This window comes from Sminthopsis crassicaudata, chromosome 5 (assembly GCF_048593235.1).
Source record: "Sminthopsis crassicaudata isolate SCR6 chromosome 5, ASM4859323v1, whole genome shotgun sequence".
Taxonomy (NCBI): Eukaryota; Metazoa; Chordata; class Mammalia; order Dasyuromorphia; family Dasyuridae; genus Sminthopsis; species Sminthopsis crassicaudata.
Genome location: NC_133621.1, coordinates 218,227,963 through 218,248,264, shown reverse-complemented (window position 1 = coordinate 218,248,264; position 20,302 = coordinate 218,227,963). Strand labels below are relative to the sequence as shown.

Below are 20,302 nucleotides of genomic sequence, written 5' to 3'. Positions count from 1 at the left end.
ATGGGGTCCTGGGGTTTAGATTCAGGGGATACAGGGGGGGAGGAGAAGGGAGAGGGGTGTCTGCTAATTGCATATTTTCAGTCCCTCCCGATGAGCAAGGCTGATAGTGTGAGATAAAGACCCTTATCTTGGCTCTGTGGGTTATCTGCAAGTGAGTTACCGAAGGGCTCTGGGCCTGTGCTCCAGACCTCCCTCCCAAGCCCGGTGTCCAGAAGAGGCCGGAGGTCTCTCACCTCTTTTCCTTAATAGTCAGGGTTGGGGGAGGGGAGCGGCTCAGCACATGGGAAGGAAAAGAAACCCTGACTCTCCCCTCTGCTTTCCCTTTCTTCTTCCATCGCTCCCCTCCCCCCCCAGCACATCTGGGTTTGTGAATCTCACTCATTCCAGCTTTCGGAGTTTGCCAGCTGCTGTTTCCTCTGTCGAACTCAAGCCAAAAATGGAGGGGGGGGGGGGAGGCCGGGGGGCTGAGCAGAGACTGGGGGAGGGGGGGAGAGATGGGAGGCGCTGGACGGGACATGGACGGGCAGGGGCTCGCAGGAGCGCCAGATGACCCTACCCGAGGAGCGCCAGATGACCCTACCCGGACTCTGGCTTCAAGTTCAGGGAAGAAAGAGAAATTGGGGAGCTTGGAGAGAGAAGTAAAAGTGGAGTGCGGCGAGAGCTAGTTCTCTCTTCTCGGGTATCCCATCTGCCCCATCCCATTTTGCACCACTCCCAAACCCGCCCCCCTCAGCCAGCCGAGTGAGGGCCGGGGACTGTTCTTCCGAATGCTAACGAGGCTCCATTTCCCGGGAAGACCTCACAGCTGGTCCAGCGGGGCAATGAACTCGGCATTATCTACCTCCTCAAGGGCCCTTTCTTCGGGGCTGAGGGCGAGCATGCATTGGGGGTGGGGGAGCTCCTGGGCCCTGGCAAGACCATCCTTGATGCATTTCCTGGTTTTGCTAAGGTCCTGGCTGGAGGCCTGGCCCCCTGGTGGGGGGTGGGGAAGGGTTGGAGAGACACTGGAGTGGGGGTGGGGAGGGAGGAAAGCGTCTGAAAGGAACGCAGCCCCCAAAGAGAAGCTCTGGGGGGTTGGAGGAGAGAGTCCTTGGCTTGGGGACCCTGAAGAAGCACTTTTTCTGGAGGAGAACTTTTTCCTCTCCCCGTAAAAGGAAAGGCAAGAGGGGAAGGGGTTTAAACGGCTATAGGAGGGAGAGAGATGAGACCTCCGGTGAAGGGAGAGAAGAGACCGAGAGGACCTCTCCTCTGGAGAAGAGAGTATCACAAACCCTGTTTAAATGGGCCAGAGTGGGAAAACAAACAAAATTAACGAGATGGCGAGCCCTCTGATCCTTTATTTTTCTATAGTTTGTTGTGTTTTACTTACAAAGGTAACCTAAAAGCTGGCTAGGCTAAAGGGTCTTGGACATCATTCTCCCTGGCCTCGCCCCAGCTCCTCAGACTTTAACTGTGGGGGTGCCCCCGGGGTGGGGGACTTGGTCACTCTCCATATTGCCGGGTCTCCCGTTTAAAGACCTCTTTGGGTGCCTCAGCTCCATCCTCAGGGAGCGTCGGAGCTCCTCTCTCTGGGTCTGATTTGGTCATTGCACCAAGAGAAAGACCTCGTCCCAATCTGGCCTGCGGGCCACGGGCTGGGCCACGGCCAATGCCAAGGGCAGCTCTAACCCAGTACCTGTGGGGGTGCCTGGGGCGGGGGTGGGGCTGGGGTTCAGAAAAAAAGGGGGCAAGGAGGCTGGGAAGAACAGATTCTCCAGGCCTGGTTAAACCAGGCAAGGGAAGGCAAGGACTTCAAGCCTAAGTCAGTCTTCTCACTGGGGCAGGAGAGGCTGGTGTCTGGTCTGAATGACCACGAGCCCACTGTGGGGAGCAAGGACAGCCTTGGAGGCATTTGTGAGGGGGTGGGACGGGTTCCCTGGAGGCCCCCGCCTCGGAGCCCCTTCCCCTCCTCATCAGGTACACGGCGTTCTGGAAGTGACCCACAGGCTCGCTCTGGCCGCGGCTCTCCCTCCCTGCATGTAGGCCATGGCTAAGAGCCCAGGCTGGACAGGGGAACGGCGTGTGGGGGGGGAACAGGGGGCTCTAAACCCCAGAGGAAGGTTCCGGTGACGTGGGCCTGGCCCAGATTCTCTCTGACACCCCGTTCTTCTTTCTACCCCTCCTGGCAGTCCCCAAGACCTGCAGCCCAAAGCAGTTTGCTTGTAGAGACCAGATCACGTGCATCTCCAAAGGCTGGCGCTGTGATGGAGAAAAGGACTGTCCAGACGGCTCCGACGAAGCCCCTGAGATCTGTACGTACCCCTGGTCACCTCTTCCACATCCCCTCGGTCCTCCTCCTTTCCTGGTTCATTCCTTGCAAAGGTTTTATGGAGAGGGAGAGACTATCACACCCTGAACGAGCCAAGAGTATATTTTGCCAAGTGGTGGCTTGGGGTACAGCAGAGTGCGCCTGGAGTCAGGAAGCCTGAATTCAAGTCTGCCCTAGACATTTACTGGCTGTACAACTCTGGGCGAGTCCCTGAACTCTGCCTGCCGCAGTTTCCCCACCTGTAGGGGGAAATGATAATACCTACTCCCACAGCTATGGGGGAGGGGGGATCAGCTGCAATGACATCCATAAAGTCCCTTGCAAACCTTAAAGAGCCATTTAAATGCTGGCTGTAGGATGAGGACATTACAGACCATCACTGCCCTCATGTTTCTCAGACTGGGACACTGTGCCCGGCTTCCCCTCACACTCTCCCCTTGCTCCCCAGCAGCAGATTCCTCCCAGGCCTTGTTCTAGTTCCTCTTACTGAGCCCCGCAGCTCTGGAGGCCACGTGTGCGGCCAGGCCTTCCCCACTCCCAGTACGGCTCCTCCTCGCCCTGTGAGCCGCAGCAGCCTTTTCCTACCCCCGCCCCCCCCTCCCCGCCCTAATGAGTGGTATAATCATCCTGAGCTGCTTACCCTGGCAGAGAGGCTCCTTCCCTGCCGGCCCCGAGTGGGGGTGAGGGCGCAGGAAGGCCACGCTCGGCCGGGAGTCCGGCCCACGGGCAAACGCCCGGCCCAGGACGGGCCCTTCCTCCCCCAGCATCGTGGCAGTCATAGGCCCCTCTGCACCGGAGCTCAAGTCAGAGCCCTCCCTACCCACTGGGATCCTTGGACTGTTCCTGGACATGTCTGCAACCCCTAATAATTACCCAGGGTAATTTTAATTTTAAGGGGCTGCCAGCTTTCTTTGATCTGTGTGTGTGTGTCTCTCCTTCTCTCTCTCCTTTTTCTCTCTGTCTCCTTCTCTCTCTCTCTCTCTCTCTCTCTCTCTCTCTCTCTCTCTCTCTCTCTCTCTCTCTCTCTCTCTCTCTCTCTCTCCCTGTCTCTCTCTCTCTCTCTCTCTCTCTCTCTCTCTCTCTCTCTCTCTCTCTCTCTCTCTCTCTCTCTCTCTCTCCTCTCTCTCCTCTCTCTCTCTCTCTCCCTGTCTCTCTCTGTCTCTGTCTCTCTCCTCTCTTTGTCACACACACACACACACCCTACCCATGAGTTAGGGACTCAGGCAGGATGGCGATCTCTAAGTCACAGTTACAAAGGGCATCCTTTCTGAGCCGGGGACAGGATTATGGTCCTAACAGTACTCCCCTGCCCCTCTCCCCTATTCCTCAGAGTGGGGTGAGAGCCTCCCATGTCCCTGCATGTTCCCTCGGCCCAGGTGCCCAGGCCCTGTCCAGGACAAAGGCCGCTCCCTCCTGATGTCTATTTGGTTTAACCAGGATGCTGCCAGCGCACACACCCCCTTCCCATCACCCATGTTTTGCCTAAGCAGGGGCTGCCTGGAAATGAGGGGGCACCAGCCAAAGAACATGATGCAAGAGCTGGCCCCCTCCCAGCCTTGTGCAGGCGCTCGGAGCTTTCGGAGATAGTGGTTCTGGATGTGAGCCTCTCCCGGGCCTGGGCCTCCCCATAGGGAAAGGAAGCTAGGGGACAGAAAGCCGCCCCCTGTAACTGCCCTCCCTGAGCCTTCTCCTGACCCGGCCCCTTCTTTCCAGTCCTTTCCTAGCACCAGGAGCTATGTATAGAGGAGAGTCTCGTGACAGGATTTTCTGCTTTAGACCCACTAGAATGTGCCCCCCCTCCCTCAGCCACTTGACCCCCGCCCCCTCCTTGTCCCCTTCTCCCCTAGTCCTTGTCCTTCTCCTCCCCCCCCAGCTCAGAACAATAAGGCTGCCTAGGTTGCCAGGAACACAGGCCTGGAGCCTGGCAGGGTGCAGGGCAGCAGAGTTCACCATTGTGCTTGCCTCAGGCCCGCTTTCTTCTTGACTTTGTGCTCATCAGCACTTGTGAGGAGGATGGGTTCAGGGGGTAACTCGGGACAGGACCCTGAAAGGGAAGAAGGCTGCCAGCTCTCGCTGGACAGAGGGCCTGGGCTTGAACTTCAAATGCCTCGGCTCAGCCTTCTGTCAAATAGGGAAGGACAGTGCCCCGGCCCAGGGGGAGGGTCAGCCAGCCCTCTAGCCTCCCCCTGACCTTCTCCTCCCTCTTATTCTCCTTCCCCAGGTCCCCAGAGCAAGGTCCAGAGATGCCAGCCCAATGAGCACAACTGCCCCGGCACGGAGCTCTGCGTGCCCATGTCCCGGCTCTGCAACGGGGTGCAGGACTGCTCTGACGGCACCGACGAGGGGGCCCACTGCCGAGGTAGGGCAGCGGCGCCCGGGCACCGGCTTGTGCTCCTGCCTCCTCACACATCCCGACTAGGGGGAAGCGCTGGCCTGGGCCAGCCCTGTCCTAGCCCCAAATTCTTCTGCTCTTTACAGACTTCCTTCTCTAGCTGGATTCCCTAATCTGTAAAACAAAGTAACTGGGCCAGAGGAACCTAAGTTTCTTCAGCTTGGGCTATGGCTTCTACTGGTGAGGGAGGAGGGGGGAGAAAAGACAGCAGGAGGAAATCAGTTGTCTGCCCCTTGGGCAGAAACGGTGAATTCTCATTTAGTGGAGAATGTGCCTGTGGAGGTCAAGGTCTCCTGCTCTGTTTCTGTGAGTCAGAGGGGAGGACCTTGTACCTTGGGAGGAAGAGTTCAGGGCTAGGTTTCAGGTAAACTTTTTCTTTTCTTCCCTTAATCCTCCCTCCTCCTCTCAGAATTAGTGCTCATCCCCAGAGGCCTGGACCTGACCCCGGAAGGGGTCAAAGCGGGAGATGAAGAGGGAGTGCTGGAGGAGGAGGGACTGGGGCAGGGGCACAGAGTGGGGTCACATATATTATTCCGGGAGGGGGTGAGGGGAGTGTGATGGAAGGGTCGTCTGCCTCGAAGAAGGGAGTAGCAGAGGCGGCCGTCCTGAGGAAGGCTGGCATGGTGGGCTACAAAGCACTGGAGGGAGAAGTCGAAGGAAGCCCAGATGAGGCTGGGGGAGAGGGGGAAGAGGGGATTGAGTAGCCATTTCAGTTCACTCCTATTGGAGGGAAGAGGAAGGCTCTTCATGTATATGGGCGCCAAGTAGTTGGGAAACATCTGCCTTCGAGAGGAGTCACATCTGGATTCTGTTCAGTGTTTGGGGATGGGGGTGGGGAGGACAGGAATTTGTAAAAGATTTTTTTCTTCCTCCTCCTTGTTTGTCTTGGCTCTTGTCTCTGGGGCCTGCAGGATAGGAATGGGGGAACAAGAGGGTCCAGGAATTGAACTCTCATTCACCCCCACCCCTTTTTCATCTGTATTGATGTTTTCAGGGGCACTGGGGCAGAGGTCAAAAGTGGGCAGGTTAAAGGTCACTTTCTTTGAAGTTATAATGTTTCTTCCTTCCCCTACTTTAAAAAAACCCAACATCCCCTAAATCTGGAGTTTGAACCCTGGACTTAACAGTTTCCTGTGACTTATGACTACACCCAAAAACCCAGGACTCACTGGCATTTGCTCCCTCCCTCCAAAAAAGGGAATATTCAGCACTGGGGTGCAAAGAATAGAACATTTTAACTCACTTCATGGGGGGTGAGAGTAGATGCAGCCCTGTTGTCTCCCTACCAAACTCCCAGCTCCCTCTGCCAGGCTTACAGCCTTTAAACCTTTTAGCAGATCAGGCAGTGCTCAATCTCTGAGGCCGGGTTGGTGGGGAGAAGACAAAGGGGTCTTTGTGGTTGGTCTGCCGGGCCACCCAGCCCTACTTAAGGACCGCTAATTGGGTTTCAGGCCTGGGGGAACAGGTGTTTCCCTACACTCGTTTTCTTCCCCCTCTCAGTTCATTTAACGCTGTCTTCTGGGTGGAAGTGGGTCATAGGCAAAAGAGGGAAATGGGGAAAGGTCCACAGAGAAATGTAAGTTCTGCTTCCTCGGCCTCCTCCTGCCCACCGTCCCCAGCAGATTGCTGGGTTATCAGAAGGGTGGGGGAGAGGCTTGCAGACGGGAGAGGGAAGGCCCCCTTCCTTACCCTCAGCCCCAGCGGCCCCGGGCCAAGAAGCCCCATTTGGTCCCTTTAAGGAAGAAACAGAAAACTTCTTAGTGGGAAAGGACCCCAGGATGGATGATGGGACTCTGTTAATGGGTCCGTCTCTTTCCCTTCCTCAGAGCTCCTGGCCAACTGCTCCAGAGCGGGCTGCCAGCATCACTGTGTCCCCACCCTCAGCGGGCCCTCCTGTTACTGCAACAGCAGCTTCCAGCTCCAGAGTGACAATAAAAGCTGCAAAGGTTTGCGTGTGTGTGTGTGTGTGTGTGTGCGCGCGCGCGCGCGCGCAAGAGGGCAGAGACAGACTGACAGACAAAGGTGGAGAGACAGACAGACAGACAGATAGCAGAGAGAGAAAAGAAAAAGGTAGAGGTGGGGGAGGGACCTAAAGAAGAGGAGAAGTGCAGAGGAAGGTCAGGTGAAGGAGAGTCAAACAAATAAACATTTATTAAGCACTTACTATATGCTAAACACTGGCTGAAAGCTGTGGCAGCAAGGACCAATTGATCCATAATCAATAAATATTTATTAAGCATTCCCATTTGCAAGGCACTGGCCATCCCAAGACAGAAATGAAAGTCCCTTTCGTCCATTTCACAGACCATCAATCAAATCAAAATTTAAAAGCACGACAAAATTTAAAAATGAGGATTCTGGGGTAAAATACTGGTGGAATCCTGATACAGAGACAGTCTGCCCTCAAGACCCTCATTCTGCTGGAGAGAGAGAAGGCAGAGACACGAATAACTCTTTTCCAGGACAGAATTGAGAGGCTGAGTGGTCTAGTGGATAGGGGGCTGGGTGGGGAGTCGGGAGGGCCTGAGTTCTAGTCCTACCTCTGATGGGTCTGTATGACCCCTAGCAAAATATTTAACCTCTCAATGACCTTGGCAGTTCGGTGAGACAAATCAGTTATAACCTAGTAGCTGATGGGTACAGTGGGGGCAGTTTGTACTTCAAAACAGCTCCTTCCCTGGGAGGCTGAGTGGGACAAATAGTGCACAAGGTCACTTGCGACAGTCCACTTTCCCCTGGTTGGAAAACTTGGAATTGGCCTTTGACTTTGTCCCTCTTGGCTAATCTATCTCATGCCCAATAAGCTGCCTTGCTCTGCTGGTTCTGTCTCTGGAATTTCTCTCACAGTCATTCTTTTCTCTTCCCCTGCCCCTGCCTAATACAGACCCTCACCCTGACCCCCATCCTTTCCACAGCCGCCAGACTCGTTTTTCTTATGCATGGGTCAATTTGGGTCATTTCTCTGCCCCAAACCCCTGAATGGCTCCCTATCCAGGAAAGTCTGAGCCTGAGCCCTGTGCGATTTTCCGCCAGCCTTCCTTCCCAGCCTTATCTTGTCCTGCCTACCTCCACATGTCCTGCTCTGGCCAAATAAGAGAATCCACTGTCTTCCAGATACTTGTGCTCACCCGTTTCTGGATTGTATTCTGGGCCTCAATTCTTTCTGGGCCTTGAGGCTTATTGAATTCCTTCCCGTCCCTTGAAGCAACTCATGCTTTCAAGGCTTTTTCAGTATTATGTAATGGCTTATTTAATACTCCCAATCAGTCATGACTTCCCTCCTACACCCCAGACCTCACCCAAAACTTTCTACCAACTATTGGAACCATTTCAGCAAAGGTTAATTAAATTTTAGCCTGTGGGGACATGAAACTTAAAAAGGGACGCAGCTACCCCCTTACACCCTCACACCCATGGAGGTGGCTGTAGCATAAACTAGTGTGGTACAAGGCTAGATCACCTACATTGGAAACATGGAAAAAGGACCTTAGAACTCAGCTAATCTGGGATTGGGAAACCATGGGCATAAACTAAGAATGGATCGAGTTGGGTTTTTAAAAAAACATTTTAAATGAAGTTTCATTGTGTTTCAAAATGGGGAAAATATTGTTAGCTAAGGACAGTCAGTCGGCTAGATGAGGACCTCCGACCCCTAATCTAGTCCAGGGCCTCCGTTTTTACAACTAAAGAAACTGGGGCCGAAAAACTCAGGCTGCTCCCCAGATCGTGATACAGGCTAAGAAAAATCTAGACAAAATGCACCATGACTATATTGAGCCCAGTAGACATCCTAGTCATCCAGGAAGTGAAGGGAGTCAGTGCAAGAAAATAAAGATCTAGGAAATCTTAGAGAAGATGATAACTGAACTGGCTCCCAAAGAAAGGAAAGCTTCAACGGGTGTGAAGGAGAAAAGAATACACACCAAGCTTGGGATATGACCTCTATAGAGTTATGAAGGCCGAGACCAGAAAGAAGCTAGTAGTCAGTGTGATTGGACAGAAAAAAATATTTGAAGGGGAATAATGGAAAATAATACTGGAAAATAGTTGGAACCAGATTGTAGAGGACCTCAAATGCCAGGCAAAGAATTATATTTTAGGCAACAGAGAATGTTATGGTCAGATTTTATTTATGTATCATGCATGTTTTATTTTATATTGTACTTAAATCAATCAGGCAAGAGCAAGCATTTATCCAGAACCTGGTACTCTTATATAGAGCCCAAGGAAACAAAACCAAAATCAAATAGGGCCTGTCCCGAAGGAACTGATATTCAATAGGAGGAGACAACATATGCACATATAAGTATTGCAGGGTGTAGCATGTATATAAGCTGTGTGGGAAATGGATACATGTACTAACTAGTTGACAACCATAACAACCCTCATCCCTCTCTAACTGGTACTGATTCATTCCTTGTTCCTTCTCTGCCCATCCTCTAAGGCAATGAAGGGGTATGTGCTGATACATATGTATATGTATATGTTTACATACATACACACACATATATACATATAAATGAATGAATACAAATATATACTCTCTCATGTATTAAATCATCCCTGCCCCAGTTTACAAATACATTGGAGAAACCACTTATTTCTGTCTCTTCTCTCTCTCTCTGTCCCCCCAGTCTAATTAAGCTTAAATTAGTAAACAGCAGTGCTACTAGCCATACAATTTATTAATAATGTAACGAATGACAAAGTTCATTACTTTGTACTTAAGTATTTCAACAATGTAGTTAGCTGTGAGAGAGGCTATCTAGAGTAACCTGTTACTATTGACTACAGCTCCTCAACATACCTCAGCATAGTAATTAAAGGCTTTTCTTAGGGTGTCTTCTCCACCACATTATTTAAATTTAATTCTCTCAAAATGTCTCCTCAGATTCACCATCCCAGTTAATGCAGGGTCTTTGAAAAGAAGACTATTTATCTTTATACTCTCTCCACACGGTCTCTTCAAGCCATGACAGTTGAACTTTATCCCCAGGATTCTGTTCCCTGGAAAAGATTCAGTACCAATATCCAAAGTCTGGATGAGAGAGGTTATGTAAAATAGGATTACATTTCTGTATGTAAAATAAGTACAAGATAAATTGTTTGGCAAGGCACCAGCAGTTAGGAGAATCAGGAAAGTCTTCCTAGGGCTGGTGGCTTCTAAGCTGAATTGTGAAGGAAATCAGGCATTTTAAAAGGCAGAAATGAGAGAGTGCTTTTTGGGCATGAGTGTCTGCCTTTGCAAAGGCATAGTGATGGGAGATATATTCTTCTATTTGAGGAACAAAAAGGTCATTTTGACTAGACATTTTTGTGCAGGATGATACACATATTATATATTTGTATGTATATACAAAGACATATACATATATATACATGCATACATCCCACCGTGTTCTGCATGTCCAAGTAAGCACTTAATGAATATTTAATGGATTGAATTGTTGGAAGAGTCCTAAGAAGCTGGGCTTGAATTGGGTTTAAGGAAGCTTGATGGAGGAGAGGATGGAAAGGGATGCCATTCATGGACATCTCTTGGTTTCTGGGCTAGAGTGTGGGGGAGGCAGATGGAGGTCAGTGACTGGTGAGTCTAACTGTGCTTTTTCTCCCCAAGACTTTGATGAGTGTTCAGTGTACGGCACGTGCAGCCAGGTGTGCACCAACACCGACGGAGCCTTTACCTGTAGCTGTGTAGAGGGTTACCTGCTACAACCTGACAACCGCTCCTGCAAGGCCAAGAATGGTATGTTGGTGCAGAAAGATCGCTTTGGACCCCAACCCCATCACAGTCTGGCTTAGTTCTTTTTGGTCTTATGCCTCAGGAGATGCTGTGGCGATAGTGATGGGGCCTTCTTCTTTCTCTCCTTCTCATAGCTGCTCTTTATATTGGGGTGGGTGCATGGAGATCCTTTTCCCTGACTCTACTTCTCTTGCTCAGAGTTGGGGGGTGTAGTGGTGGGGGATAGAGAGATGGAAAAAGGGAATTGTCTCTTCCTGGCCCTTCTTAAAAAGCTTCTAAGTGTATACAGATGTGAAGGGGAGGACATATTCCTCCTCCCTCCTCCATACCTCTGACAGGAGGGGCTTCTTCCCCTTTTACAAGAGCTGACGAGTGTGGATGGGTCTCTCTCTTTTCCTCCGCCCAGAGCTGGTTTTGTATTTCCTGACCCTCCATAGCTCAGATCTAGATTCTCATTCTTCCCTCCCCTTCCAGAGCCAGTTGACCGCCCTGCTGTGTTGCTGATCGCCAACTCCCAGAACATCTTGGCCACCTACCTAAGCGGGGTGCCGGTGCCCACCATCACCCCCACAGGCACCCGCCAGACCACAGCCATGGACTTCAGTTACGCCAACGAGACCGTGTGTTGGGTACACGTAGGGGACAACGCCGCCCAGACCCTGCTCAAGTGCGCCCGAATGCCTGGTCTCAAGGGCTTCGTGGAGGAATATTCAATCAACATCTCTCTCAGTCTGCACCGTGAGTCACCACCCCCAGAGTAACCCAGATTGCCCTTTAGCAGCCCGGGTGTAGGGAAGGTGTCGGAGGGTGGAGAGAATGGCTCCTTAGGGTTCATTGGGTCAACAACTGTGCTGACTCCTGTCCAAGCATGGACTGGAGGGTGGATGGGCTAATTCCTGTTTGATATGGAAGCAGAGGCTTGGGGGGGATGATTCCTATCTGGTCATGAGACAAGAGCATGAATAGTGGTTTGTGGAAAGGAGGCTGGATAGGAGAATTTGTCTTCCATGAAGACGAAGGAGAAGTGATGTGATTCCTGTTTGTTATGGAGGTCAGTGATTCCTGCCTAGTATGGAGGCAAGGGAGGATGGATGGGATAACTTATCTGGTATGGGAGAGTGGAGGAAGGATGGGATGACTCTTGTCTTCTATGGAGGCAAGAGGATGGATGGAATGATATGTATCTGATATGGAGGCAGAAGATGGGATAGAATGATTCCCATCTAATATAAAGACAATGGAGGATGCATTTATGTTTGATGTGAAAGCATAGGGTTGGAAGGCATGACTGCTGTGTCAGTATGGATAATACAAGCTAACTCCTGTGTGTATATAGACAGTAGAACGGAGGAAATGGCTTCTTTTTGCTCTTGAGGAAGGAAATAGCTTTTGTCTGAATGGATATGGAATTACGGTTTGAATCATAGCGCCTGATTCAGAGCGGGGGATTTGGACAGGAAGTTCACATATTATCCATCCTGGATGGAGACAGAGGATTGGATGTGATGATGACTTTGTGCGTGCTCGGGGTGCTCTAGGCTGTACAAGATGCCTTTTAGCTCACTGTAGGAAGGGGTTGTAGGAGCAGGGGAAAGTGCACAAAAAAGCTGAGAGAGAACCTAAGAAAGCATCTCTAGAAGATGGGGATGAGGATAGATCCCAACCCTCTAAAGTCAGCTGAGGGAATCCAGAGCTGACCTTCAATTCAAAGACGTTTAGATTCAAATCTTGTCATACATCAGTGCCCTGAGTGCCACTCTGGGAATACCAGTTGAAGAGCAGGTACTCATGAGGCAATCCCTAAACCAATGAAAATTACAAGAAATAAACGTTAATAAAGAAGATCCAACTCACTTCCAGTTGATCAATGATGGACAGAAATAACTACACCCAGGAAGGAACACTGGGAAGTGAATGTAAATTGTTAGCACTACTGTCTATCTACCCAGGTTACTTATACCTTCGGAATCTAATACTTAATGTGCAACAAGAAAATGGTATTTACACACATATATTGTGTCTAGACTATATTGTAACACATGTAAAATGTATGGGATTGCCTGTCATTGGGGGGAGGGAGTGGAGGGAGGGAGGGGATAATTTGGAAAAATGAATACAAGGGATAATATTATTTTAAAAATTAATTAATTAAAAAAAAAGAAATTTTAAAAAAATTTAAAAAAAAGAAAAAAAAAAGAAATAAATGTTAAAAGGCTTGAGGGAGATAAAGGCGGCTTTTAGACATCAGAGAAGGCTTCATCACTGAATCACTGAAACCCAATGGATCGAGCAGAGACATCTTTCTCAGATAATACCAGAATCTTAGTGATTAGAACTAGAAGGAGCTTTGGAGACCATCTAGTGGTCCATGATTTTTTTTAAGATAACCGTATTTCACTTGAATTGGTTTCTTTTATAATCCCATCTATTTTATTTTATGCATGTAAAAACATTTCAGAAAAAATTTCACCAGTTTTAAAGGGGCCAGTGACATCCAAAAAGTTAAGAGCCTCCATCTTACTTTGTGCAGCTGAAGAAACCAGGTTTGAAGTTGGGTCGTCAGGAATCTGCCATCTACTTCAGGCTGGGGATACAAAAATAGGGAGTGGAACAAGCTGTATGTCAATCTGCATTCATAAGCAGAGAGGAGAAATGGGTTGAGTTTAGGGCTTCCCACCAGAATGGGTTTGAAGTTATGGTATCTCTGAGGGATAGAGCTATTGCTGTAAGGAACTAAGGAGGGGAAAATGATGAGTCCTTTTGCATTAGTGTTCTATGAGGCCCTTCCTTTAGGACTCTTCCTTTCTCATGTGGTGTGTGGAGGGGAGGATGCTGGGCTGAGTTGGGGCTGGCTTGAGCAGGGCTAGCTGGTTTGTACAACTTTGAGAAAACAGGGTTTGTCTGAGAAGGAGGAGCATAAAAAAGAGGGGTCAGTGCTTGACACAAACCTTCCTTGAAGCAATTTTGTATTTAATTTTTTTTTAAATCTACCATTTTAAAACAGAAATCAGGCCTTGGTCACCAACTGACCTGGGGCGCATCACCTTGACCTTGCCCCTGGTATAAGACAAAGACTTTGGGAATTTTGTTCATGTATTAGAGAGGAAAAGGCCTCCCTAAATATTTCAGGAGATTAAATTCCTTATTCCTACTGAGAAGAAAAAAAAAAAAAAAAAAAAAAGGAAGGGAGCATGGATTGCAAGGGAGAGGGTGGGAGTGAGGCCTGAAAGAAAACTTCCTTAGATAAGGATGGCTTTGCGCCTGCTTCCTTGAAAAGACCTCCATCTTGGTTATCTGATACCAAAAGGCAAGGAGACGGATAGGATGACCTTTATGGAGGGAGAAGTATCTGAAAATATGCATCTTGAATTCATTAGCTCAGGAACAGCCCCAGACAGAATAGAAACTAAAAGGAATGCTCTTGAGAAGATGTTTCTGCTACCTCTACCTCTTAGGTCCCTCTAGAACTCAGACCTAGCCATCGGCTCTGACCCTTCCCTAAGGCTCCAGAAGACTGCTCATTTGGGGGGCTCATTGATGTGAGGGATAAACCCTCCAATGGTGATCATTGACCCCGAGGCGTAAATAACTCTAAGATGTGAGTCTTCATGTATACCTTGGATTTGGGAAGCAGTAAAGTTATCACTGGGGGAAAAGGGAGTAGATATGGGGCTCTCAATCCCCAAGATGTTCATTCTCCCCCCCCCAACCTCCCACCCCAATTCCTTGGGCCTCATTGAGGCGGGTCTGGACAAACTCAGCTCCTGCAGTTCCCTCCCCGGCCCTAGGGGAAGGGTGGGTACCCCCTTGAGAAGGGGGAGGTTACCCTGGCTGGGTCCTGTGCTCCTTTCCCCTGCCTCCTGAGAAACAGGAAATAGTCTTAACCAGCCCCACCTCATTTGGCAAACAGATCCTGCCTACTCATTATTTATTAGGGCCCCATTTGGGTGCAGAGTCCAGGAAAGTGGAAGGAGCACAGAGGTTTTGGAGATTGGGTGAAGAAGTATATGGGGAAGTCACACTGGATACAAAAATCTTCCCCAGCTCCTCTCAAAGAGGGCACCGTCTGCTGGTACCCGTTACCTGCCCCGCCACATAAACATACACCCCGGTGCCGCCGGACTGTCTGCCCGTGGTCCCCAAAACGGTTGTTTGCTTCTCACTGTGCGGGCTAATTATGGCCCCTGTGTCATGGTCCCCACCAAACCTCTCCCCCTCAACTCATCCTTCTTCTCAAGAAACTCTTCCTCTTGTTGTGACTGGGCCCAAGAAGCACCAGACTGCCCTTTGGGAGGGAATGACAAGGAGTGTAACTGAGACTTTAAAGGAAACCCCCACTAACTACCCACCAAAGCCTTGGGCAGGTAGTGACTCCTGGCTCTTTGGGGACGTTTGTGCAGTGATGGGCTTGCATCTTCCTGCACTCTGGGCTTGAGGAAGCCAGAGGGAGGCAACTCTTTAGAGTGTGACTGAGATTTTACATGTTAATCACGAGAGACGGGAGTCCAGGGGATTTGCTGGCTCTGTAACTACTTCCCCTGTCCTGCCCTCTTTTCTATAAATAAGGAGATGGAGAGGGTAGCCTGACACTGATTCTCTGCCTCAGATGGATCCTGATACTGTGGAGGGAAAGTTAAAAATAGGCTGGAGACAAGGAGTTAATGTTTCCCCACTGCCTGCGTTCCCTTGGGGGCAGGGAGTACTGCTATTGAGGGGGTCCATGCAAACACTCATGTCACCTGAGTCAAAAACCGGGCCCGCTTTGGGCTCTGCCCTTACAGAACTCTCTAAAGCTCTTGACAGGATGAAGCAGGGCTGCTGGAGAGAGGGCTTGAGTGTGTGTGTGTGTGGGGGGGGGGCGGGTTGGGGACCGAAGGTAGGGGGAATGCCCATAAAGAGAAGGTAGGTTTTTCTTCTCAGGTCTCAGAGAAATTGTAGAATTTTTTCCTCTTTCTTCTGTTTTTGCCACTTAGCCCCTTCATTCTAAGGCCTGTGCCCCTTTAAGGAGGAGAATACTTTCCATTCTATTTTGAGAATTGAAATCTGTTCCCCCAACCCATGTTGGCACATTTATCTCCCTTATTGGCTCTTTCAGGAAGTTTGATTTTTTTTTTGTTTCAACTTTTGAACCCCTGACATGAAAAATACCTCCTCCTGTCTGTGCTGGGGGGAGATTTCCAAGAAGTCTCAGATGGCAGTTTCTGACGAGGAAAGATAGACTTTGTTCAATAAGATTTTGTAGAACAATGAAAGCAGGGGTTGTGAGAAATCACCAGATCCATTTCCCCCCCCCCTGCAGAATTACATGTGTGATCAATATTTCAATCTCAGATACCCAATCTTTCATTTTAAAGTAATAAATATTCTTAAAGCATGCAAAACACTGGGGATGCAATGATGAAATATTCTATGCACTTTGGGGAGAGGACCATCTAATCCTCCCCATTTTACGGATAAGGAAAACTGAGACTATGACAAGCTAAGTTTCCCAGTTTAAGAGTATTTGAGATGAGATTCAGCCCCAGGTTTCCTTGGTGCCGGGGCCAGCTCTGCATCCACCACACCGTGATGGCACTCAGGGCCTTCTGGAGAAGCATCCCTGCCAGGGCCTTCCACACCCAAGGAGCCTGTGGCCTCTGGTTTCCGGGATCCAGCACCATGAGCCGCGATCCTCCCCCAAGCACGGCCAGACTCTTTACCGGTCTGTTCGTGAGGACCATTTGCTAGGGGGGAGGGAATGTTGGCAACGCGATGTTAAAATCAAAGCTCTGCCCTTCCTCCCCCATTTGTCCCTGAATTTCCCGGTCAAAGCTTCTTTGCCTGCATCTCCTCTCGGTTTAATCTTTCCTGTGGCCAGAAAATGAGCTTATGCTCCAGCAGGAGGGAGCGAGGGTGGACACCAGGAGTCTGAGCCTGGACTTGGAAGGGAGAGGGGGAGGTGGGGCTGGTGCTTAGCATCTCCATGGACCTTTTGTGTGTGTGGCGAGTCCCTGGGGCTGGAGCCAGAGTCCTGGAAAGGGGCAGGGATTAGCTAAAATGACTTGGCAATTTGCAGTTTGGGGATAGGACTGGACCCAGCCATGGATGGGGTGGGGAATGAGGCCCCCTGCTGGTGGCTTGGGCTAGCGGGGTTTGGGGGGAGGAGGGGAAGAGGCCCCCCATACCCCCTGCAAGAGGGAACCTGCTGGATTGTGAAATGGGTCCCCAGGTCCGGCTGGTGGGCCCCTTAACTCTCTCCTACTCTCTCTATCTCTGTCTCTGTCTCTCTGTCTGTTTCAAAATCACTGTAGGAAATGGGACAAGGGTTTGGGGAGGGAGGGGACTAGCCAGCGAAGTTACCAGTCCCTGCTTCTCCCTCGGAGTCTGAGAGAATGGCTCTCCCTGGAGTTTCTTGTGGCCGGGCCCGGGCCCCCACCCCCACCCCATCGGCCCTGGCCTCCGTCCTGGATGTCTCAGGAGCCCCCAGGGGGTGGGGGGGTGCCCTGCTCCCTGGCCCTCGGTCTCCGTCTCCTGGAGTCGATGTTTTGCTTTAACTTTCCTTGTTGACTCTGAGTTTCCTACGATAACTTAGGAACTCTTGCGCTCACTTTCTCCCTCTGGCCCAGTCTCCCTGGCCCGGCTCCAGCTCCCGGCCCTGGACTCCCTGCTGTCTCCTTGAAGTTGCCTTTTTCTGCCCTGCTCCCCCCCCCACTTTGGGTACGATTAGAAGGCAGAATGTCTTAGTAGGAAAGGAAACTCCAAGGCAGGGTTCAGCAGGACGAGGGCAGGCTGTCGGACCCTGGAGAAGGAGAGGGAGACAAGGTGTTCACCAGGAAGGGGAAGGTACCAGACCCAATGCAAGTCCACTATAGAAAGCCCAGCGTGGAAGGAGAAGTGAGCTGAGGGGAAGTGAGTGGTGAGGGAAGCATGTCTGGGTGAGAGGCTTTGTGAAAGGAGAGCCAAGGATATCTCTGCCCACCCTTCCCCCCCACCCCCCCACCCCACAAGCTCCGTCTCTGTGCCCGCGAGTAATCCCACAGAGTCTCTTAGATTGGGCTCAGATGCTCTCCACATACATGTGTCTTCCAGTGCTCACCTCTCAGGGTGAAACAGAAACAAACCCCCCAGGCCGCCTTAGGCCTGGCTGAGGGATCTCCTTCTGTTTCCCTGACCCTGACCCTGATCCTTAGGGCTGAAGTGAAAGGGGATTCTAGAATCGGAAAAGCAGAAAAGATCCTGCCGTCAGAGTGGCTGGGCCCAGCCAGCCCGGCAGCCCGAGATGGGGATCAGCCATCATATGCTCATCCCACAGACACTGTGGCAGATTTGGGGCCTCCTGTTATGATCATAGAGTTGGAAGAGACCTTAGAAGTCACCAATAACTTTACAGATAAGGAAACTGGTGCCCAAGAAGGTGACATTCCTCCTCTTCCCTTGGGGAGAGAGCTTTCCCAGATAGAATTAGTGAAGGAGCCTTTTTGGGGTGACATCCAACTCCTGGAGTTTTACCCCAGCTCTGATCTGTGGAGGAGGTGTCTGTCTTGTCAGGGAGAGGAATGGGTGCTTTTCAGAAAGAAACAGTCATTTAGGGAAGTTGAAGAAACTATGGCAAACTGGAGGGGGGTGCTGAATGGTCCTCTGATGAGGAGGGAGGGAAGGGTGGTACCCAGAAATGGCAAGCACAAAAACCGAGCTTATTTTGGGGCCTGGAACTGAAAGTCCCTTGCATCATCACTCCGCTGCGGCCTCTATTTCTCATACCCTCAATCACCAGACTCCCTCCCCCATGTTATTGGGAGCCTTCCTTAAATACTGCTCTACTATTCCCAACCTCCACGCTCTATAGCTAACTCTGGTCCTTCAGGATCTGGCAGAAGTCGGGGGACAGAGGTCCCAGAGAGGCATTCCTTCCTGAAATAAATGTGGGGAGAGGAGGACCTGGTGGGAAGAAAGGAACAGAGTGGCTTAAAAGCACCATCTCTGGGCTGGGGGCACTCGGGGCTTCTGGGCTCGTTTCTTCTCCAGCCACAGCACATGCACACACGCCTCCCAGGCCTGTATGTATACATACACGCACACGCATGCTGCCGTGCAAAGAGCTAAGTTTAGTCAGAAGGGGAATCCATGGGAATTCCCCTTCCTGTGTTCCTCAGGCTTCTCTGATGGACCCAAGGAACGTAGCATTGAGAAGGAGAAATTGTCAGGGTGGAGTGCGGATAGCAAAGGGTTTTGCAGACAAACTTGCAGCTTTAGTTGCACCGATACTGAAAAGGAGTCTGGGCCTGGAGACCCTGGCTCTGACCATGTCTGTCCTAAGCCTGCCTGGTCCGCTGAATGGTGCTGAGCTGGGATTCAGGAAGTCCCACGTTTGAATTTGACCCTCAGCCACATACTGTGGTGATCCTGAACAAGTCATTTAGATGTAGCCTCAGTTTTCTGTTCTGTAAAATGCAATAATAATAATAGCAATTTCCTCCCAGGGCTGTTGTGTGGGTAAGATGAGATAATAGATGCAGAGTGCCTCATAAACCTTAAAGTGATATATATATATACATATAGAGAGAGATACTATTAGGTTTTGGAGAAATTGGCAATCAGATGGCACTGCTCCCTAATGTGACCAAAAACCCCATAATATTCTGGGGCCTATCTTTATGCAAAATAGTCCATTATTAATAGATAATGCCCACCCAGGCCCATATTACCCCCCTAACTCATCCCAAAGAGAAGGGATAAGAATGCATGTCCATATTTCCCCATATACCAAACTACATTTGGGTTTCAGGGACATATTTTCTCCTTTAAGCCTTCCCTTTTAACATGCAAAGGCATTCTTTTTTGGGGGGAATATAATATAATTTACTTGAACCCCTCAGACTTTTCATTTCCCTCAGAAAAATCTGACCTCCCAACACTCATGATCTTGTCAGGGATCAAGGATATTACTAACCTAAAAGGCAGAACCCTTCAAGATTGGGGTGCGGGTACTTTTGGAAGAGAGGGGCAGTATCTAACTAGTTAGAATTTAGGGAGAACTGGGTGATTAGGAATTCTTATCCTAGGAACTGTGAACTTGAATTTAATAGATAAATAGATAGCTTTATTTCAATATACATTGGGTTTCTTTGAAATTTTATGTATTTTATTTTATGCTCTTAAAAACATAATTATGAGAAGGGGTTCATAGGTTTTCCCAAACTGCCAACGTGGTCCTCTCACAAAAAGGTTAAAAACTCCTTGGATAGACTCCTTTCATTTGCCCATCTTAGAGACTTTGTCTTTCTCTGGTCCCACGTATTTCTTCTTGGGTGGAGGAGGAGGGGCTCTCTCAGAAGGATTAATTTGGGCCTGGCCTGGAGTTTGCTTTCTCTTTAGCCCCATTTCCAGCTGTTTCTGTACCTCCCCCTCCCCACTTCCACACACTCCTCCTTCCTCTACCAGCTCAAGTCCTGTGACTGTGAGTCAGTGTCAGAGCTCAGCCAAATTCCTAGGGAACCATGTTCTTGTCCCTTCTGGTCCACACCCCCAAGTTCCTTTGGGCAGGCAACCCCTCTGGGGAACAGGGGAGGGAGAGAAAAAAATCAAAAATGATTAACTCCTTGTAACTAGATTTAGAGATATAGGGCAGATTTCCTAAGTTAGTGGGATTAGGGTCTATATCCCTCCCCCTCTTCTCTACCCAGTGAGCCATTTTTGAAGCTGAAAAATAAAAAAGAAATAGAAGGAAAAAAATAGTTCAGCAAAAGTAACCAACCTAACCACAGAGTCTGACAGTCTTTGCAGTTCAATGTTCCATGCCCAAAGTCTCAGCCTCTACAAAAGGAGAGAAGTAAAATTTTTAATGTTTTCTGGGCGGATAAGTTTATTGATAACCCCCCCC

The 20,302-nt window shown here is 49.9% G+C and overlaps 1 protein-coding gene across 2 annotated transcripts in view; it reads left to right on the top strand.

The window, feature by feature from the left end:
* LRP1 (LDL receptor related protein 1) overlaps nt 1-20,302 on the top strand; it is a 105,069-nt gene that overhangs the window by 4,253 nt on the left and 80,514 nt on the right. For both annotated transcript variants that reach the window (XM_074269895.1, XM_074269893.1), the window contains 5 exons: nt 2,169-2,291; nt 4,530-4,667; nt 6,527-6,646; nt 10,318-10,446; nt 10,918-11,181. In XM_074269895.1, the coding sequence (XP_074125996.1) occupies nt 2,169-2,291; nt 4,530-4,667; nt 6,527-6,646; nt 10,318-10,446; nt 10,918-11,181 (774 nt within the window). The remainder of the gene's footprint in view (nt 1-2,168; nt 2,292-4,529; nt 4,668-6,526; nt 6,647-10,317; nt 10,447-10,917; nt 11,182-20,302) is intronic.